The sequence below is a fragment of the Eurytemora carolleeae genome, unplaced genomic scaffold (genome assembly GCF_000591075.1).
Source record: "Eurytemora carolleeae unplaced genomic scaffold, Eaff_2.0 scaffold299, whole genome shotgun sequence".
Classification (NCBI taxonomy): Eukaryota; Metazoa; Arthropoda; class Copepoda; order Calanoida; family Temoridae; genus Eurytemora; species Eurytemora carolleeae.
Window position 1 is genome coordinate 264,942 of NW_019396463.1, and position 22,211 is coordinate 287,152.

General features: G+C 33.7%; 1 protein-coding gene across 1 annotated transcript in view; it reads left to right on the plus strand.

The window, feature by feature from the left end:
- Nucleotides 1–22,211, plus strand: part of LOC111703754 (TATA element modulatory factor) — a 31,846-nt gene that overhangs the window by 7,155 nt on the left and 2,480 nt on the right. Inside the window, exons 9-26 of the mRNA XM_023475798.1 lie at nt 1,767–1,829; nt 4,835–4,927; nt 5,594–5,659; nt 6,069–6,185; nt 6,551–6,675; nt 6,947–7,016; nt 7,958–8,045; nt 8,311–8,382; nt 9,125–9,195; nt 13,910–14,105; nt 14,570–14,643; nt 15,322–15,403; nt 16,297–16,407; nt 17,157–17,248; nt 17,596–17,724; nt 19,233–19,329; nt 19,695–19,825; nt 21,564–21,697. Of these exons, the coding sequence (XP_023331566.1) occupies nt 1,767–1,829; nt 4,835–4,927; nt 5,594–5,659; nt 6,069–6,185; nt 6,551–6,675; nt 6,947–7,016; nt 7,958–8,045; nt 8,311–8,382; nt 9,125–9,195; nt 13,910–14,105; nt 14,570–14,643; nt 15,322–15,403; nt 16,297–16,407; nt 17,157–17,248; nt 17,596–17,724; nt 19,233–19,329; nt 19,695–19,825; nt 21,564–21,697 (1,811 nt within the window). The remainder of the gene's footprint in view (nt 1–1,766; nt 1,830–4,834; nt 4,928–5,593; nt 5,660–6,068; nt 6,186–6,550; nt 6,676–6,946; nt 7,017–7,957; nt 8,046–8,310; nt 8,383–9,124; nt 9,196–13,909; nt 14,106–14,569; nt 14,644–15,321; nt 15,404–16,296; nt 16,408–17,156; nt 17,249–17,595; nt 17,725–19,232; nt 19,330–19,694; nt 19,826–21,563; nt 21,698–22,211) is intronic.

Consider the following 22,211-nt stretch of genomic DNA (forward strand, 5'->3'; position numbering starts at 1 on the left):
ATATTTTGTCCCGAGCTTTAGCAAGGGATAAAATATAATCTAAATAGTCCAAAAACTTTATAGCACGTCGTGCCAAAATAATAGTCTTATGGGTTAATTTTATGAAACGTTTGTGTACTTGTCTTATTTCAATGGCTATTTCTAGATAAAATAAGTTTTAAAACATAGCAGAGGTCAAAATATAAAATTGATTTCAATTTAATTTTCATTTATATTGAAAAAAAATATTTTGGAAATATCCTAAATTTGTTGGAGAAAATCTGGGAACCAATCAAAACTTTATAGCACACGTGCTATAATATACAGCTAATTTAACATTACATTACGATGATTACTTTATTGATGAGAGCTTAACCTTGACTCCCATGGGATGATGGTTGACCATTTTATTTATTTATTTATTTATTGCACGCTCATTATGAAATTCACGATGAAGTGAGTAAGAATGACAAATTACACAATAGTTTTATAAAAAATAGCTTTAATAAAGGATACGTAATACACATCCCACCCTAAACTAAACTGTCGGTGCCTATTGCAGTAATCTGCTGTACTCCGGCTGAATACATAGTGGTTTTTAGTGGATAGTGATTCACTAACAAACTCAGCTTTTATATTTAAACTCTGTTAATCTCATTGCATATGAAAGAGTTTTTTTCTGGTCGGAATAAAATACTTTTTATTTTATATTGGTATCTTTACTCTCTAGTTCTGTTTTGGTTTCTGGTAAACAAAATTTCAATTAAAATTTTAAATGATTAAAGACAGAATATTTAACTTCTCTTTAAAAGTTTGTTCGGTAGCGAAATCATAACAAACAATGCGATATAAATAAACTAAAATATGGATGTATATATTTGTTTATTTTTATGTCTGATCATAACTTAAGTACCCCTTGACCGATTTTCGCCTCAAATTTAGATTGGGAAACTCTGTAGAACCATTGGTATGTTCTTAGCTTGATGATTTCTCTTAATGTAAAGTAGGTTGACTTTTTTAGAGAATTTTCGTTTTCAGGCAAAGCTAATAAGTCATAGATAAAGTAGTATAAACGATCATAACCTATCAACCCCTCGACCAATTTGCTTAAAATATAGAATGAGGAAATCAATGTTACCTCCAGATTAAGCCGAGTTCCCAAGCTAGTTATATAAAGTGATCTCTGATTGTGTGTTTGTATGTCCGATCATAACTCATTAACCACTGGACAGATATTAGCCTCAAATTGTGATTGGGGAATTCGGTAGAACCACGGGAATGTTCTTTGCTTGGTTTAAAAGTTATAAGTTGAGTTGGTCGAGTATAAGTTGAGTTGGTCGATATAAGTTGAGTTGGTCGAGTATAAGTTGAGTTTGTCGAGTATAAGTTGAGTTGGTCGAGTATAAGTTGAGTTGGTCGAGTATAAGTTGGTCGAGTATAAGTTGAGTTGGTCGAGTATAAGTTGAGTTGGTCGAGTATAAGTTGAGTTGGTCGAGTATAAGTTGAGTTGGTCGAGTATAAGTTGTGTTGAGTATGAGTATAAGTTGAGTTTGTCGAGTATAAGTTGAGTTGGTCGAGTATAAGTTGAGTTGGTCGAGTATAAGTTGAGTTAGTCGAGTATAAGTTGAGTTGGTCGAGTATAAGTTGAGTTTGTCGAGTATAAGTTGAGTTAGTCGAGTATAAGTTGAGTTGGTCGAGTATAAGTTGAGTTAGTTTCCCTGCATAGCTATGTTCGCAAGCAAGTGTATTAAACTTTTCTTTTCTTTAATAAATTCCTATTTGTTGAGGGGTTTACGACCAGACAGCGAGGCATCAAATCCTGGCTTTATTCAGCATAGATCACATTCAAGGTATCAACAATAAACATACATACAATGGTCGTATTCCACAGTTTTCTCGTTGTAGGATCCGGATGCTTATAAATATACGGATCCACGGATCCAAGTGCAACGATTTCAACCAAAACATTGTGAATATAAATACTCCATGCTTTTAAAACACACTTTTTATTCTCAAAAAATAAGTTATCAGTAAAAAAATCAAAGGAATTTTTTAAAAGTTGTTTACGGAACCATTTTTACAGAACCTATCCAAGATCCGGATCCTCACCAAAATGAAATTTATCCTAATTACTAATTCATAATCTAGAGGAACAAAGTTGAAACCAGAAAATTCACTAAAAAAAATTTAATTTAATTAAAATTGAATAAGTGAAATTGTTTCTGCTTGGTAGCACAACTAGGTCTAAAATAAAAATCTTGAAAACAGTGCAAACTGTGGTGTTGGATTTTAAATATTTTTTTTTGTTCAAACTCATATCAAACTGTTAAATTAGTTTTTTTTGTTTTGTTCATTATTTGCAAAAAATTAACAGATGTTTATATAAAGAGATTCTTCACCTATATGAAAATACGCATAATACAATAATTATCTCAGGATCATAACTAATAATGATTTTAACTAACAAAAATATTGTGTTGAAATTAGATAAACAACATTTTAAACGAGTCAAGGAAGTTCGTAGTAAGATTTTGACTCCACTGGAGACCACCGGAGGGAGTTCATTTTCACTGGAGGGGTTTGAAAAAATGCTTTTTACAATTTAAATTTTTACGCAAGGTGATTAACATTCCACTGGAGGGATTCAGATATAGTTCCAGGGAGTTTGTAAATCCACTGGAGGGATTCAGATATCCTTCTTAGGGGTTTATGATTCCACTGGAGGGATTCAGATTTCAGATACCTTTTCAGGGGGTTTATAATTCCAATGGAGGGATTCAGATATCCTTCCTGTGGGTTTATAATTCCAATGGAGGGATTCACATATCCTTTCTGGGGGTTTATACTTGCACTGGAGGGATTCAGATATCTTTCCTATGGGTTTATAATTCCACTGGAGGGATTCATTTATCCTTTCTAGGGGTTTATAATTCCACTGGAGGGATTCAGATATTCTTTCTGGGGGTTTATAATTCCACTGGGGGGATTCAGATATCTTTCCAGGGGGTTTATAATTCCACTGGAGGGATTCAGAAATCTTTCCAGGAGGTTTATAATTCCAGTGGAGGGATTCAGATATCCTTCCTGGGGGTTTATAATTCCACTGTAGGGATTCATATATCCTTTCTAAGGGTTTATAATTCCACTGGAGGGATTCAGATATTTTTCCAGGGGGTTTATAAATACACTGGAGGGATTCAAATATCCTTCCTAGGGGTTTTAATTTCACTGGAGGGATTCAGATACCTTTCCAGGAGTTTTTTAATTCCTCTGGAGGGATTCAGATATCCTTCATAAGGGTTTATAATTCCACTGGAGGGATTCAGATATCTTTCCTAGGGGTTTATAATTCCACTGGAGGGATTCAGTTATCCTTCCCAGGGGTTTATATTTCCACTGGAGGGATTCAGATATCTTTCCTAGGGGTTTATAATTCCACTGGAGGGATTCAGTTATCCTTTCTAGAGGCTTATAATTCCACTGGAGGGATTATAGACCCCCAGGAAGGATATCTGAATCCCTCCAGTGGAATTTTAAAACCCGTGGAAGGAAAACTGAATCCCTCCAGTGGAATTATAACCCCCCAGGAATGATATCTGAATCCCTTCAGTGGAATTATAATCCCCTAGGAAGGATAACTGATTCCCTCAAGTGGAATTACAGTTCCCAGGAAGGATATCTGAATCCCTCCATTGGAATTATAAACCCCCTGAAAAGGTAGCTGAAATCTGAATCCCTCCAGTGGAATCATAAACCCCTAAGAAGGATATCTGAATCCCTCCAGCGGATTTACAAACCCACTGGAAATATATCTGAATCCCAGTGGAATTATAAACCTCTAGGAAAGATATCTGAATCTCTCCAGTGGAATTATAAATACCCTGGAAAGATATCTGAATCCCTTAAGTGGATTTATAAACCCCCTCTGGAAAGATATCTGAATTCCTCCAGTGGAATTATAAACCCCTAGGAAAGATATCTGGATCCCTCCAGTGGAATTATATCCCCCCAGGAAGGATCTCTGAATCCCTCCAGTGGAATTATAAACCCCTAGGAGAGATATCTGAATCCCTCCAGTGAAATTATAAACCCCTAGGAGAGATATCTGAATCCATAACACCCCATGAAGGATAACTGAATCCCTCCAGTGGAATTGAAAACCCACAGGAAGGATATCTGAATCCCTCCTGTGGAATTACAAACCCCCAGGAAGGATAACTGAATCCCTCCAGTGGAAGTATAACCCCCCCTGGAAAGATATCTGAATCCCTCCAGTGGAATGTGAATCACCCTGCTTAAAGTTTTAAATTGTAAAAAGTATTTTTCAAACCCCTCCAGTGAAAATAAAACCCTCCAGTGGTCTCTAGAATCAAAATCTTACTACGAACTTCTTTGAGTCATTTTAAACCTCTTTATAATCTTAGATCGTTTTTAAACAAATCCCAAACCTACTCTCTAGCACTAGAATTATATCATTGGCATCATCAGGAGTTCGTCCTAAAGTATAACAGATATAAGCAAAAAATAAAAAATCTTAAGGTGTCATTTCACTTCCGATCTCATCTTTTTTATGTTTAGATTTTTATAAAAGAATGATATAAAATATAAATATCATGTTCAAGAAACGTGGTTGAGTTTTTTCATTTTCTTAAATATTTTATGTTATTCTTTATGTTTTATAATTTATTTTTATAATTTTTATAAATTTAAATGGTACAAGTCAAAGTAAAATGTTTATATTTTTCTCCTTTCACTATCTGCACCTTCGCAGGTTCTCTTTTTCTTAATTCCCTTTTCCTGTCCATTTATGGCGCTGCTTTTGAAAGAAATATTTTATATTATAAATATTTTGTAGGAATAAGTCTGACGAGAGCCTGGAGGAGATAGATAAACTAAAGAACCTGCAGAGAACCCTGGACACACAGAAAACAGAGCTTATCGAGCTGAGGTAGTAAATATCGGTGTAATGTATTTTCCCAAAGGAATGATTTTTCAGGTGACAATTTTCAAAGTGGCAACTTCCAAAATGTTCAATTTCCTAAGTGGCAACTTCCAAATGTTCAATTTCCTAAGTGGCAACTTCCCAAATGTTCAATTTCCTAAGTGGCAACTTCCAAAAGGTTATGCTAGGCCTTCTGAGGGGCCGCAATAAAACATTAGAAACCTTTATAAACACGATCGTTCGTTATTGGATTGTTTTTTGGGTCGTTTTTGTTCGTTTATTGCCTGTTTGTCAGGGTCAAAATTTAGCATAATGCAAAAAAAATCGCAAAATTTTGAAATCAATTGTTTGGCTTGCACTCTGAAAGAAAATAAGGCAAAAAACGTCCTGGTTCGTTTAAAAAAGCTGTATTCTGTTTGTTGTCAATTACTAAACTTTACATTATCTTTATCCTAAAAAAAGAAATAACATCAAAAATGATTTTCATAACACATTCGTTTTTGCATAGTTTTATTTTGCATACATCTTCTGGCGTTTGGCATAGTGTAAGAACAGCACATGAATAATTTTGTTTTCTTACACTATGCCAAATTTTGAACCTGATAAAAAATATAAGGAACAAACTTATGAAAAACGAACAAACTGCTTGCGCCAAATATGATTAATGTTCAGAAAGAAGAACGGTGACTTGAATGAATTGGTGCAAGCTAGGGAGGCAAAAATACTGGCAATATCTAGGTAACCATTGGAATATATTTTCTTGAAAATTCATTCATGGATTTGCAAATTCCATGTTAAATTTTTAAATTATCTTATTTTGAGATAGAGTTATAGTACTTGATTTCATTCTTGAGAAAATCTGAAATTTGAACTAAATTTCTCCCCTAATAAAAGTATAAAGTACATATTTTATAAAAAAAATATCATTCAAATAAGAAATTACACAAACTTTTGCATCAAGTTAAGACTGTTGTAACTCGTAATTTTAATTACGGCATGGCGTCGGAGGCTTTCATTTTAGGTACAAACAACCTTGGTTAAATTACGACAACAACGTAAATTGGATAATTGATGCAAAAAGAAATGCTTTGAAATAATTGTTTTGATTATAAATATTTCGTAAGAATTCTAATAATCATCTGTTCAGAGAAATATCTCAAGTTCAAGAAGAATCTGGACAGATGTCTGTTCGGTTAGAAGCTGCTTTAAAGGAAGCTGACAGGTTTAGGGAGAAAGAGCAACAGCTACTCATTTCTGTGGAAAGGTGACAAATTTAGCTGCAAACGCGTTTTTTAATAATCAAATAATAATAATATCGCTCTTATTATATATTGCTCTTTTTTCTAATTCAAAATCAACCAGTCCTTTGAGTTTTCATTTATAAAATAAACTGATTATTCTCATTATACTATTTATTTTTTAATTATTATATATTTTAACCTTACAATATTTGTTAAATTATTAACTTTTAGTTATGCTAGATCAAAAGGTGAAATCAGATAGTTTGTACATTGCACAATCAGATTGCAAAGAAAATCCATTGTAAAATCACAGTTTGAGTTCCTTTGCGCAAAGTTCTTACAAAAAGTTCAATGATATTATTTGTTTAAATATCTGCTCCTGGTTTAGTATGAAAGATGAAATGAAGACCTGGAGAAAGGAGAAGCTGGACCTTGAGAACCAGGTTCTCAAGCTCAACAAGCAGGTCAAGGAGAAAAAAGGGGATGATGATGAAAAGGATGAAATTATTGCAGGAATAGAATCTTAGTTTAATTTTCTCAAAAAAAAGTTTGTTTGTTTGGAATTTTTCTATTGCGATTGTTTAGTGTTTAAGGGTTTTAATTGATCTGAAAGGGTCGTTATCTGGCAGCACATTCATCCGTCCACGCTTCATTTATTCTAAGAACAGGGTTGACTAGAATCCAGCTTCCTAAGTGCTGTTTAGGTTTGAGAACAGTAGACCTTCTCTATCTATCCTCTTAAAGCAAATCAAACTAAAAATAACTAAAATTTTCATTCCTACAGACTTACGAAGCGAAGGAGAAACACTGGCTCGACAGAACGGAAAACAAGCTGAAATTATCAGAAAATTAAGGTTAAATTTTGACATTAAATATAAACACAGCATACTCCACTTCAAAGATTTAACTTTTATCCGACATATTTTATTTTAATTCTAATTTAGCAACTTCAGAAATTTTAATCTAACTTCAAACTTCAAAAAGGATTTAAATTAATGTCTATTAAATACAAGGGGAAAAGTACGCGTATCATAGAAAAATGTTGTTAGTCAAGTTTTAATGTAAAATTGTTTTTGGATTGAATAATGCATTGACCAATTACTGATAGGTTGATATTTTACTGACTGATTGAATGTTAAATTGGTTGAATAACCCTATTCATACTGGCGTTTACTAGCCTAAAATACCTTTGGGGGGGGGGGGCAAGAACCCGGCCTCCCTGCATTTCCTTTCCTATATGTGATACTAATTTCATCCGTTTTTAAAAATCGTTTGGACACTACACTGCAGAAAATGTTGTATCTTTATTTCAAAGATCCAAATATTATTACAAAATTCAGTTAAGCAATAAATTTGCGATTATGAAAAACTGCACATTTATAAAATATCTTTGTGTCATGACCCAATAAATTCAAATCTTGAAAAAAAAAATGCAAAATTCATAAGATAAAAATTGTTTTCTAAGCCCCCTGGCATAAGGTTGTGCAAAATTTCTATTAAATATACTTGTGCCATAATGTGCAATGTGCTTCCTTTTTTCATAAGCTTTCTAAAAAAGATTAAATGTTAATAATCTAATGACTGCAGGTGGGTTTTTTTTTAGATTTAGTCTGGTGATGGAATAAGGCATGGGGGATTTTTGTGGGGAAATAAATGTGTTTTTGCGTAAAACCTTTAGAAGGGTGAAAAACTTGCTTTATGATTTTCAATTTTTTGTCTTGTGTATTCCCCCAGGACTGTGGATCTTAGAGACAAGCCCATCAACCTAACAGGGATAAAGTTAACTTATATTAAGGGGTAAAGAGAAGACAGTTGAGAATGAGAATAAGAAGATCTCTGCTGAACTAGAGAAAATGAGATTAGAAAATGAGAAATTAACCAAGGAAAAAACAAAAAAATCACTTTCTGATATTGCTCACTAAATTGTCTACAAAATTGTATTGTTCCCATAGGCTGAAACGTAATTTAGGTCTAGAATCAAATCTGCAAGTGATTGTGTATACATGCACTAAACATTTTCAAGAATTGGAATGACTTTCAAAGTATTTTTGGATGGGACAGTAAAAGAATGGAGCTTTTTTTTGATATTCTTAATTTTCTGAAGTTATTTAACAAAGAGTAAAGTTTACTTTGTTTTGTGTTGGGTAGAACTTATCTAGCAAGGAGGAAAGCTTGATATCTCTGAATAAAACAATGAAATCTCTGACAGAAGCTAACCAGGTCAGTTTAATACTCTTAAATTCTATTCGATTAAAAATAGGGACTATTAACGTTACTTCTAAGTGAACCTTAATTTCTAGTGTGTCAGTTATGAGTACGTCTCTTCTAGTATTAAGATTTTCCTGAAAATTTAGTTTTATTTGACACTCCTGACAATTATTTCAGGAAAAGACAACAATTGTCAGATATTTTTTTAATTGGTAGTATTGTAAAATCAAATTGTTTTTATCCAAATTTAACCATTCAAAGAGAATGTTCAAAAAGTTGGATTGCGTAGTAATATTAAGATCCCCCTGCATTATTTAGAGTCTTTGGAATTACTTTTTACATAACTAAATTTTCAGATAAAAATCTAATGTTAATTTTACCTTAGAGTTTACCACAAAACACGACAGTTGAATATCATCTTTGATCTTAGATCGTTGTTGTCTTTGATCTTAGATCTTTGTCAAGATCAAATTCTTTATAACCACAGTAATTTTTGAAGCACAAAAAAGATGCACCACATTTTGGAATTGCAGAGACTAAGGTAATTTTGTGATAATAAATTCAAGAACTCTACTACCAAAATTGGTCTCTAAATGAATGTGGAAAATTATATTAAAGATCAAAGACAACCTTCAAGTTGTCCTTTTCTGTCATGTTTGTGGGGCTGCCAACAAATCCCCTCTTGATTTTAATCAAACACTCCCTTTAAAACAACAGACTGTACAATAATTCTAACAAATGAATTATCTTGCAGGGATGGGAAAATGAAAACAAGGGAATCAAGAATGAGTTAGAAGACAATATAGAAAAGGTGTTAGGTCTCAGGTATGTCTTATTTGGTCAAAGGAACTGCATTATTTTTTAAATCTATTTAGATTGCCATTATTTTATTAACAAATCATCCCTTTGGTTTTTTTAAAAAGTGATGTTTTTTATCTTATATTCTAATAAAAAGCTATTTTATTAAGGGAGCCAATCATGAAATGAAATGAAAGAAAGATTGTGGTAGCCCCCCAATTTGGGATCCTCGAGACTGCCATCAGATGTTAAGGGCATCGCAGTGCCCAAAACATGTTCACATGGTGCCCTACTTTCCCTACCCCTATGACCGGGACAATTCAAAGCAAAGCAAGGTGCTACCGGAAGCAGGCTAGTCACTCAACTGGGTGACAATTGTATACCCTACAATCAAGGGAGGTGTCAAGCAAAAGCTACCTGGAGTATTAGAGTGATTCAATCAATTTATTCCACAGTTCTAAGACGACATACATAATTTATACAATGCAAAAATTTTTGCTTTAACAAAAGAAACAATATGGAAAGGAATAAAGCAAAAGGACATATAAAGGAATATTTTGTCTTATTTATTCTTTTTTCCATGACATATTCTGTTAGAGTAAAGATTTTGTATATCTTTGATACCGAATTATCGGATCAGAGATAGGAGAAAACTAGTTCTAAAAACGAGTATACTGAAGTATTATAAATTAATATTTTCATTATAATACAGGGGCAAAACTAATATATTTGATATTGTTTAAACTCTGATTGTAAACTCTTGTTTATTTCAAGTACCGGGCCTACTTTACAGCAGCTAGAGCAAGCTGTAAAGTAGAAATACAGACTATATCAGGCAAAACGGGACAATGCGCCAAATAAAGGATCCAGATCTAGGGAAATCGTTGTGAGCTGTAAACCAAATAATTCGTTACTCTTGAGATTGTTTCCCTAAGGTACCTTAAAAAAACTTTGAGATTTTGTCGTACAATGAATGTATCTTAAAAACCTACATTTGACTAGTGCGAACCTAGTTGTGAATATTTCTATTTTCAGTATTATGTTCTGGTTAATCATCTTCTCCGTAGCATATGCAGGTAGGGCCTTTATCTACACTGTGCTCGGTATATATATCAATACAGTATCCAGTACTGAAATATGGTGATATATTACAGAGGCTTATGTACTTTTCAGTACAGTATCCGGTACTGAAATATCGTGATATATTACAGAGGTTTACGTACTTCTCAGTACAGTATCCGGTACTGAAATATAGAATTCAGTCGAGAGAGCTGGGATAGAGCTCTGAGTTCTTTCATTCCAGGATCATATGTGCTTCTGACTACAGAATGGACAATATTAGTATACTTTGCCCAGGGCATTAGGTCTTCTATTTCCCAGCCCTGAGTCTCCTGCTCTGACTCTGTTCAGAATTTCTGCACGATCATCTACATGATCTTGAACCTGAAAACACTTTTGTGGTTGTGTCAAGAAAGTTAGCCACAGCCATATCCAGTAAGCTTCTCTTGAGCAACCTCTGGGGCCATTGAACAGACCTCATCCCACTACTACTCTTAAGGCACTTACTTGGACAGCCCAATTGTTGTGAGGAGACCTCATTACAGCATAAAACACTGATTTGAGGATTTGGTCCTTCTTCTTCTTCTGTATCTCCCAGATTTAGTTTCCTAGCTTTATGTTGACCCTATTCTTATAAGTATTAGTCCCGCATCTAAGGCTCCTCCTACCCTCGCCAAAGACTTTGGGAGTTGCAGAATATACCTGGCAACTATGTGCAGAATCTGGTCTAGCTTCTCTAATACTACCTTTGAGAGAACCATGGCTTCTGTATCATATAAGATAGCCGATACTGCACATCTCTCCCATAAGGTGTAGCTGCAATTGCTCGATCTAGTCCATATTTCTGTGCATCTGCCACCATCTGCTCTTCTCTGGCCTTGACCTGATTCCTTTGGGATATATTTCCCAACTAGCACCACTTCCAAGTTTGGATTATCGCTTGTTACCTTCTAGGATGTCCCTAATGGACCCAAAGTAATCAGTTTTTCAACTGCCAGCTTCATATCCATACCTGGCAGAAGTTATGTACAGGTTAACATTCTCTCCATACCTCTCCGTATAGTCCTTGAGAAGAGTACTAGGTCGTCAGCGAAGAACATGGCTAAGATTACTTGGCCACCAAAGTCAATCCCTTCATTCATTTAGTGTAAGACCTTTCCTAGTCCTGATATGTATAAAGAGAACAATAACGGTGACAGTACACACCCTTGTTTAACTCCTTTGGTGAACCAAAATGGAGCCAATTTATCCTCCTGCTACCCAAACCCTTACACAGTCATTGTACATACAGTACATTGACTGTATCAGAGACTTCACTTTGCCTCTGAATCCAATTTAATATAGAGTAATTCTCTATTCACTGAATCATACCCCTTTGCGCTATGTCACAAAAGACTAACAGGATGAAAACACAGAATGACATTGACCTTCCTGATATAAAACCATATTGGACTTCACCATAATATCCTTTAGCTTTACATACTTTGTCCATCCTTGCATGCATCACCTTTGTGATTATGCTCAGCATCACAATGATACTGTCAAGCCGGACCTGCATATTTCAGCATAGAGACGGTAACCTGGATTACTGGAAAAAAAATTGCTGGGAGATCACTTTTGTGACATTTTCAGTGAGTCAATATATCTTTTTTGTTTCTACTGATAGTGCATTAAGTTAAACCAGGGATCTTGGCGCCCCTGACACCTTCACCAGGGATCTCGTCGCCCCTGACACCTATGTCATACATATTCTAAAAACTAATCAATGAGGTGGCATTTTTAATGGCTATTGGCAAACTGTTCCATCTTTTAATAACTCTCAAGCTAAAGAAGTTTTTCCTAATATCTGAATTGCATAGTTTTGAGTTGCGGTTCATATTGCGTGTTGAAAATCTTGTTTCTCGTTGAGCTGTGTCTACAGACCTTGTAAACCATGTACCTTCTTTATCATTATCATGCTTATGGAGAATCTTCCTTGTCAACTCCTGGAACCCTTCGGGTAAGTTTGCTGATCATATCTGAGATCTCTTGTTCTGATACTGTATCGCATATCTTATTCTCATGTGACACAGGATTAGTTGGATTAACTATCCATTCCTTCCATCCATGTTTGTCTTTGGCAGCTAACTCAGTGGCGAGTGGCCTCCTGGCTTTTTTGTTGCAACTTGGCTACATGATTTTTTTGTGGCATTCACTAGGGCTTTTTGCAAGGCAACACATTTATCTTGTATACTCAGAGTTTCCCAATTTTCAAGCTCTTTCTCTGCTTCAGATCAGGTTTCAAACCGGTCTGCCGACGCAGCTACCGGACCTTTTCAGATTTATGTGCCCTTGTTAATCCAAAGGTTTAAAAACACATTCCAATATTCATCTATCTCAAGTTTATCTACTAAATGCTTGGAGGTTCTGTCTTCTAGTGCTAGGTCCAGTATAGACAGAGAGTTAGACGTTGATATAGTAAATAAATCTTAGAATCTTGTTTCATCTCTGTTTATGAGGGTAAGGTCATTTGCTTGGATATAAATACTTACTAGTTTACCATTCCAATTAATATCCTTTGTGTTGTTAGGAATTCCCTAGCCGTCATTCCCTTTATATCCATTAAAATCTGCAAATACACTACAGTATCCCTGCTCTTTCAGTGGATTGTATTTTGTCTGTATCATTGCAAAGAGTTCCTGGTTAGGTTAAGACAACTTAGGGGCCAAGCACTGAGGCCACATATGTCAAACCACCAACTGGTAGTCATTATAATGAGTTAGGTTAGGTTAAAACAACATATGGGCCAAGCGCTGTGGCCACATCTATCAAAACACCATCCATCACCCAACCAAATGGCAGTCTATATCTGGGCTGAGCCCTGCGGCCACGCTTAATGTCTGGCCCAATATAATGACCCAAAATTAATAGGAAGTTGCACAAAATTTAAATTGACCCAGAATTAAACTGACAAATGGAATAGTTTATTTACACAAATGGAGAATTGACCCAAAATAAACCGAAAACCCGAATAACTAAGTTACACAAACGAAGAAATAATGACCCAAAATTAAAAGGAAAAAACAGAATATGTAAGTTACAGTTTAAATTATAATAAGTATTATTAATTATTAGTAATTATTAATTATTTAATAATTAAGTTACACAAATGAAGAATTTAAATTGACCCACAATTAAAACGAAACACAGCATAATTTAGTTACACAAACGAAGGATTAAGGGGGGTGGATTGGGGAAATGTGGTAGAAAAAGAAGTTATGCCTAAAAAGAAACTGAGGACCAAAATTTTTTTAAGAGTATTCCATTTTTCTTGACTCTTTTTCCTTCCCTTCCCTATCTTTTAAACAGCCATTCAATTTTATATGTTCAACCGTTTTATTTTAGTTATTCGACCATGTCTATTTTATTATCCTCTCGTTCTATTTATCTATTCGATAAGTTTTATTATCATAATTATCAAGAAATTTCATTTTATTTGTTCAACCCTATTATTTTATTCATCCAGGTGATTTTATTTATCCAGACGTTTTATTACATTTACAAGGCAATTTTATTTTAGTTTTCCATCAATTTCAACACAATTTTTTTCTATTATCTTAATAATACACTACACAGCCATTTTGTATACGTCATTTTACTTTATTTCTAATCATTTAATCTTATCCGGCCATATTGTTTTTAGATCTAGTTTGGAAGCAGCTTACAGAGAAATGGCGGAGATGAAGACAAAGTTGACCGAAGCTGCTGACGAGGCTAATACTGAGAGTTTAGCTGCTGAGAGGAAAGCTAGAAAAGATGCTGAACAGCTCCTGGTTGAAGAGCGGAAAACCTGGGAAATAGAGAAACTTGAATTAGAATCTAGAATAGCAAATATCCAGGTAGGTTGAAATATATTTTCATTTCACAAAACCAGAAAACAGTTTTTTATCATAATTTTAGCTGGTGATTTAGCAATTTCAACTCATGATATAAGTTGACACATATCAAAATCCCAGAAAGAACTAAGACGTTGTCTTGTTTTTGCTGTTCTTAGTGGTAATGCACCGACCATGTTTTCAAAAAGATAATTTCATGATTATTTTATGCTTCCTAAATCAAACAAGGAAATCTATTGGACAATATTAGATGTTTGTTTGTTGATATGTGTTTTGTTTTGATTTGAAAATTGAATACTTTTGGAGAAATTACTGTTATTATTGCATAGTCCTCCAAAAATTGTTATTTGAGAAAAGATTAGGTTTAATAGATTGCAAGAATGGCTAATTGAAATTGTGAAGTAAAGTGGTTCGACTATCTGCAGCTTGTTCAACTTTTTCTAAATATTGATAAAACCCATCACCAGGCCGCCCTGAGTTTAAGTGAGAATTCATCAAGTGTCCGTGAAGAAGCAAACAGAAGAGAACAGGAGGCTTTAAGGTGAAATTTGTTTTTATTCTATTTCTATGACTTTAAGGGACTGTAAGCATAATTTTGTAAAGTGACCCTCCATGCAAAGATGACATTGTCCGATTCACAAAAGCTTTGTCTGTTCGAATATTATTGAAATATGAATGTTCGTAATTTTGAAAACTGTTTATTTTCAATCAAGTGGTTTCACTTCAAAAGGGACTTGCGCATTTCTAGGATGCAGGAAAAGCATATTGGAATCATCAGGAAAGAAATACTTTCAGACCTCGGGAAACGAAAATATTTTACACATTATTGATAAGATATAGTTTTAAGGGTATGTTTGTAAATCAGGGAGGATCATTTAAAATTACTCATACAATTTCTTTAAGCATTTGTGTGAGGGGGGAAATAGATACAGTAGGACTAAATCTTTGGAATAAAAGACAACATTTAAACAATTATATTTGCTTTTAAAGTTGTTTTCAACAGTTGTTTTGTACAGTGAACAGTAATTGTACAGTGTAATTGAACAATGGGTTGTGTACACTGTGTGTAACACTTAACCTGTGAAAAATCTACTTACGGGTTGTGGCCCTTTTACTAAGTGCTTTGGTATTTTTAAAAACTAATTAAATTTTACAAAATACATGTATTAAAAATCTCGAATAACACACTAATATTTGTAAATCGATATTTAATGTCTAGAATGCGACTTGAGGCGAGTGAGAACAGACATGAAGATTTAGCAGAGAGTATTAGTCAAGCTAGCAAACCCATTCTTAGACAGGTAAACTGTTTGGAGAATTCCTATTATTCTTATCAACGCTTGGAACTTTTGTTTTTGTACTCATAATTCCGATCGCTTAATCTCGATAATTATTTGAGGATCAGTGCTTAATCTCATTATTTCAGTTATTTCTCCAGAGTCTGATTACCATGCGGTATATCGAGTTAATGCAACAAAATCAAACATTGATCTCAATATAATACACAAGTTCCCGGCTCAGCTGGAAACTAGACCAAGAAGTAAAAATTAATAATAAAAAATAACTAAATCATAACACAACACATGCTTTAGGTCGAATGAAACGTGTTCGAATACATAATGAAACTTTATCCTATATTGGATTAGAAATTTGTTAAAAGAAAATATTATTTGAATTCTGTTTAAAACTGCTACTTACTTGGGCATTTTTGAACAAGAGAAACGTGCCTTTTAAACTAGTCAAGACTGGGGGGGGGGGGGGAGTCTGCCAGGCGTCACAAAATGATGTTTACTTGATCTTATAACGACGTATTTTTGGTTGGTGATTTTTTTTACTTGTTGGTCCTTTAAAGTTGTGGTTGTTAAAACTCTTCTGTTGCGTAGTTCAGCACTTTCATTGGCTTAAATAAAGTTTGTTAATATCTATTACTAAACTATACATACAGCTGGTTCAAATCTTAAATCACCGATCCTAAGCTAAAGATTCATGAGGATTTGAATCGGCAATTAAAGAATTGAACTGGCTTTGTGATAGGTAGTTGAGCGACTCTTCCATTTCATTCAATTCGGTCCCTAAGCTCCTATTGGTTCTTAAAGCACTGAGTTGGTTTAAGATACACAGAAACATAAACTTGAAATAATAGTTTACTCCGATTAAAGTTAAACCGCATTAAAAAACTCAGTATCTGGTTTAGGTTGAGAGCCTACAGTCTGCTTTGAAACAGTGCCAGGATAACTCTGATAGGATTGAGTTAAGTCTCACGGAAAGGTTGAGATTGGCAACAACCAACCTAGCCGCTGCACAGGTATAGGACATAGATAGGACATTTTAAAGATAGTACATTCCTTAAAAAGACATTTCATTGACAGGACATTTCGTAGACAGGACATTTCATCATAGACAGGCCATTTATCATAGACAGGACATTTATCATAGACAGGACATTTTATCATATACAGGACATTTTATCAGAGACAAGATATTCCATAGATAAGACATTCCATGGATAGATCATTTCATAGACAGGATATTTCATAGACAAGATATTTCATAGACAGGATATTTCATAGACAGGATATTTCATAGACAGGATATTTCATTAACCGGATATTTCTTTGGCAGGATATTTCATAGAAAGGAAATTTCATTAACAGAGAACAATTTTCAGAGATAATGTAAATTATTTGTTCAAAGTAATCTAGTATTTAAGAAATCAAATATCGGTTATTTTTAACATAAAAAATTCGATTATTTTTAGTACGATTTAACAGAATTTTACTTCATTAATTGATTTGTGCTATATTTTTAGTATTAGGAGATTCGTCTTGAATTAAGCAATCGACAACTTCCAAGGGTTCTCTTAAAACCTTACATTAAACATCGAAGCTTGAGATATTTTTGGTTTTCTATACAATAATATTCGAAAATATTCGTCAGTTTTTGGACACAGTCCGTGTCCAAAATTGATTATCTTTCAGGAGTTCCCTCAAGAATAGTAAAATTTAATATTTTTAATAATAGATTACTTAAGGTTTCATCGATAATCTGTTTAAGGAGCGTGAAAGATCAGTAGCTGAGCAGTACAGAGTAGTTTCTGCTCAGTTGGCCGCCTTACAATCACAAGCAGACCAAACCTTGCAATACAGGTATTTAACCCATTCAAATTTCATTAAGTCAAAGCACAGCCACCCCTTTCTTTAAATCATGTTTTAAACATCTTGTATACATCCTGTATACCGGCACCAGAATTAAACTTTAAATCTTTCCATCTAAAAGTTCACTCTGTGGGTAATGATATCTTGTCCAGTTGATGTGGCTTAGCGTTATCACAACCAAAAGTTTTAGTCTAACTTTGAAAAATTAATTACCAGTGGGGCTCAAATTTTCAAGTTTTAAAAATAGGCAGGAAAAAAGCCCTGTAATGAACAAATTACTGTTATTTATTTTTTTGCCATCAAAATGTGCCATATAAACATTTTTGTTGTTTTACTAGACAACAGTACGAAGCACGTATCGAAGATCTTGAAAGTAAACTTGACTCCGCGATGCAACAGCATGAAAAAGAGAAGGTTAAAGCAGAAGTGCAAGTATTAAAGCTTAAAGAAGAATTGATCGAGCTAAGGTATATTTTAAAGATTTTATTTACTTACTGTCAACAATTTATTAGTTTTCTTATTAAAGGAACCAGTGCTTAGGATCCATTTCATTTTGATCCAGGATCCAGGTCTTGACTCTTAACCATTTCTTCAAGATTCGCTGATTTTTTTAACATCTATACTTTGCTTGTTTGTTTGTTTGCTTTTTTGGTTTCTTTGTATACAATAAACGTCAAAACGGCTGAACCGACCGGGCCCATTATTTTTTGTAAAACTTCACGTGACCCCAGGAAATGTTTATCGATGATCAAATTTTTGAAAATTTGCCTCTAACCCATTTGATTTTTGTTTTGAAAAAAGAAAAGAAATTTAATTTATTCAGAGAGAAAATGTGCACAATTGAAATCCTAGTATTAAAAAAATTTCAAACATATTTTTCACCTTCTTCTTTTATTTTTCTGTTGAAATTTTGTAAACTATTCAGAAATTTGGAAATTTTTGTTAATTTAGTAATAGTATTAGTTAGAATATTATTAATTTAGGATTAGTTAACAATTTTAATTTGTATTTGAAGAACATCTTTTTTTATGTTGGTTGATATTTGCCCCTTGGATCCGGGTCCGAGGATCCGGATCCAGAGCTGGGAACTTAAGAATGGTGGATATCAGGATTAATGCCTAATCCTCTGTTTTTGCTAATCTCGAGACTAACATAATCTCAAGATTATGTTTGTCTCGAGACTATATATTTAGATCAACAAATTCTAGATTGGTTCGATTTCTTGACTGAAAGGGCCCTTACTTAATTTCTCACCCATTTATTTATTAATACATTAGTTAAAATTGGGTACAAAAGAATCTCAAACGTATTATAAAATATTTTTCTTCGCCGATTAATTTACAAAATGGCCGACACCAAATTCTTTATTTGTTAGAAATTGCGGATTTCTCTCATGGGATAAAATTTATTTTCAAAGCTGTCATAGGTCAATACAATTTACTAACTATATTCCTGCACTCTCATTGAAGAAAATAATGTACGGATATCCAAAGAGAGAGAAAAAGAATGGATTAAGGACTAAAATTAAAAGTTTCCACAGTGGATATTCGGATTAAGTAATTGGGATTAAAGGTTATCCATTCTAAAGTTCCCAGCTCAGCTCAGGAAGCTTTGTTGCGGATCCTAAGTATTGGAAGGAACTGTAATCCCGGTTTCTGTTAAGTCACCCTGTAATAATCTGTATGTATATTTGGTCACGGAAGGTATCAATAATACATTGAACACTGAACATTCCCTTAAGTTTTTGAAATTTTCAAGTTAAAACTAATCATGAAATTGAATTCAATTATCTTGAAAGTTGAATGTTTGTTTAACGTATTTTATTACTGGAAAATAATATTTCGTAAGATAACCCATTAAGAGGCCCCAATATGAAATGGAATTATTAAACCTTCATATTTGATGTGTCTCATTTTCCATTTCACCAATAGTCTCTCATAATTTTACTAAAAACAGCTTTTGTTTTTATATTTAGGCGGGAAAGGGAGTTCCTATCTGTAAGTTTGGAAAGTGAGAAAGCGGAAGGAGAAAGCAGAAGGAAAAAGTCTCTAGCACTCATGGAACAGCTTAAGGTGAAGTAACTTTGTTATCCCAATTAACCACATGAATCTTTACATAACCAATCATTATTGTTTAAAAATAAAATGAGAATATCTGGGTAGTTTGGTTTGAATGTCGAAATAAATGTCTCAAATTCGAAGACAGAATTCCGAACTTGTCTTCATTAAATGGTGCTAATGAAAAACATCCAAAATCCAACAATGCTGTTGAAACCCTTCGTTATAGCCAGAGCAGGTGCGCAGAGAGTGGTTAATTGAGTTAATTGAACAGAAACATTGAAAAGTAGAAGTTTTGGAATCAAATTCATTTTATGGGGATATATGAAGAATAGAGAAAAATTGCTGGGTTTTAAATATTTATATCTTACTCATTTCAGGAGAGAGATCGTCGTGTTCGTGAATTGCAGAGTGATCTAGACACAAGGATCGTTCAAGAAGATTCTATTCGTATTTCTCCAACCCCTTCCCTCTCACAGCTTTCTTTATCAGGATCAGATATACTACCCAGGTATCCCCCCTCCCTCTCACAACTTTCTATATCAGAACCAGATATGCTACCGAGGTATTCTTCCCCCTTTTAAAAAAAGCCAATCCATTTTCACACCTATNCTCCCTCTCACAGCTCTCTTTATCAGGATCAGATATACTACCCAGGTATTCTTCCCCCTTCCCTCTCACAGCTTTCTATATCAGAACCAGATATATTACCCAGGTATCCCCCCTCCCTCTCACAACTTCCTATATCAGAACCAGATATACTACCCAGGTATCCCCCCTCCCTCTCACAACTTTCTATATCAGAACCAGATATGCTACCGAGGTATTCTTCCCCCTTTTAAAAAAAGCCAATCCATTTTCACACCTATAAAAACTCTTATCCCCATTTCCATCCGATGCGATGCACAACAGTACCCTTAAACCCTTTGATTTATCAGGGATGTTGGAAATATTATTAATTTACTAAAAGGCTTGTAATTCTTGAACACTTTGTTGAACACTGTTTTATATTTAAGAGAAATAAATAATTATTTTCAAATTATTGTCTAAGGGACACAAGTAACGTCAGCTCAGTTAAATTCACACTATACGCTAGTGTACACTCCGGTTTACTGGAGTTCGAACAATATTCAAGAAATATATACACAGAGTTCTCTGTTCTCGATGAAATGTCAAAAGGTTTAAAGGGTATAGTTGTAAATCGGCATTTTTAGTTTTTCATGAAGGGTCACTTAGCTTATTTACAAGAAAAAGATTATTTGTGTTGCTATGGATTTGTTTATTGATAATTGAAAACAAGTAAATTATGAATTCATTAGAAAATACATATTCAAGATTAAACTGAAGGTAAAATACGTAAAAAATATTTACAATATAAACTATTTTCTATACTCACCAAACAACTACAAAAGATTAAATTGACTGAGTATTTCTTGAACCATTTTCAAATATCTTGTTTTCATCTAATATCTCAAATTAAAAAATGATCTAAATGTCAAGTAAACGTAAAAGTTTTGATTTACGTGATATTTAATATCAATTTGTTTGGTTATTAAAGAAACGATAACAAAAAATAAGTTAAATGACTTAGATGACCTATTTACTAAATAAAAAATCTTAGAGATATCCTCGTTTTTCTATTTGGGAAAGTGACTTTTTAAATAATTTAAGGATTGACCGCGATTATTATTAATATGCAGCAAAGACAGAAAAGGACATAGCTATATTATCTCTTTTCATGCGACGATCTTATTTTCAATGCTACTCAAATTAAAGTTTATGGATAGCCTTGTAAATCTGTCATGTAACTATGGAAATGCATGATCCCTTGAATTTGATCCCTTGTGATCCCTTGGTCACTGGTTGGTGGTTAATAACTTTACTTATTGATGGATATTAAACTGACTTATCAACTACTTTTAATTTCAAAAGTCTCAGGACTGCTTAAACTGAGCGAGGGCTTCCTGATGTTACCGACATATTCTATTGACCCAAGGGGTAACCCACAAAGGATTAACCTTCAGAGACGACTGTACAGAACTTATACTAGCTGTTTCCTTATTTTTATTACTCTCTGCAATCGTAAACTTGTTTCTTTCTTTGCCTAATCATTGAATAAGCCAAAGATTGTGTTCAAGGTAGAAGACTTAATTTAACCTTGGAAGCGATGGATATAAAGAGTTTCGGGCTGTCACTATAGTCTAATCTTAATTGTGGGTACATGCGATATTGTATAATTTATTTGTTAGGGACTCGTGGCCTGATGATGTATTCCACCTGGGACATTACACTTCATCTTCAGTATCACTTTATGATTCTGTGAAACATGGGAACACAACAGCAGTTGTAGAGAGTCTTCAGGCACAGCTAAAGATAAAGGAAGGTAGGACAATACTGCTAGATATGCCGCGTGATATATTTTCAAGTTTTCCCGCCATATTTATCTTTTCGATTCATGGATGAAAAGTCTATATCTGGGTGTCTTTTCTTTTTTTTTTTTTGATTTGTTTTTAATTTTTTCTAAAAAATAAGATCAAAAGTAATTTCCCATTTTTTCGGTTTTCCAGTACTCTAGATTTTTTTATGTCCTTTTTGTTGCTTTGTTTTTTTTTCCTCTCTTTTATTCATATAGATGTATAGATGAAAAGTCATTCAGTTGCAACAACGTTTGCAATATATAATACTAAATAATTTTTAAAATACATACTGCAGTTCTGTTCTGTTCATGTTCACATTTCAATTTAAAGATGAAAAGTCTGCAACTACGCTTGCAAATTATTTTGATCAAATCTTAATTAATGGAGAGCTCTGCGAAAAGCAGCTCGGTACGGCAATAGGTAGAACGAGACGTTTTTCTCTATGATTCTATAAATGAAAAATACTATTGTCGATTTGTT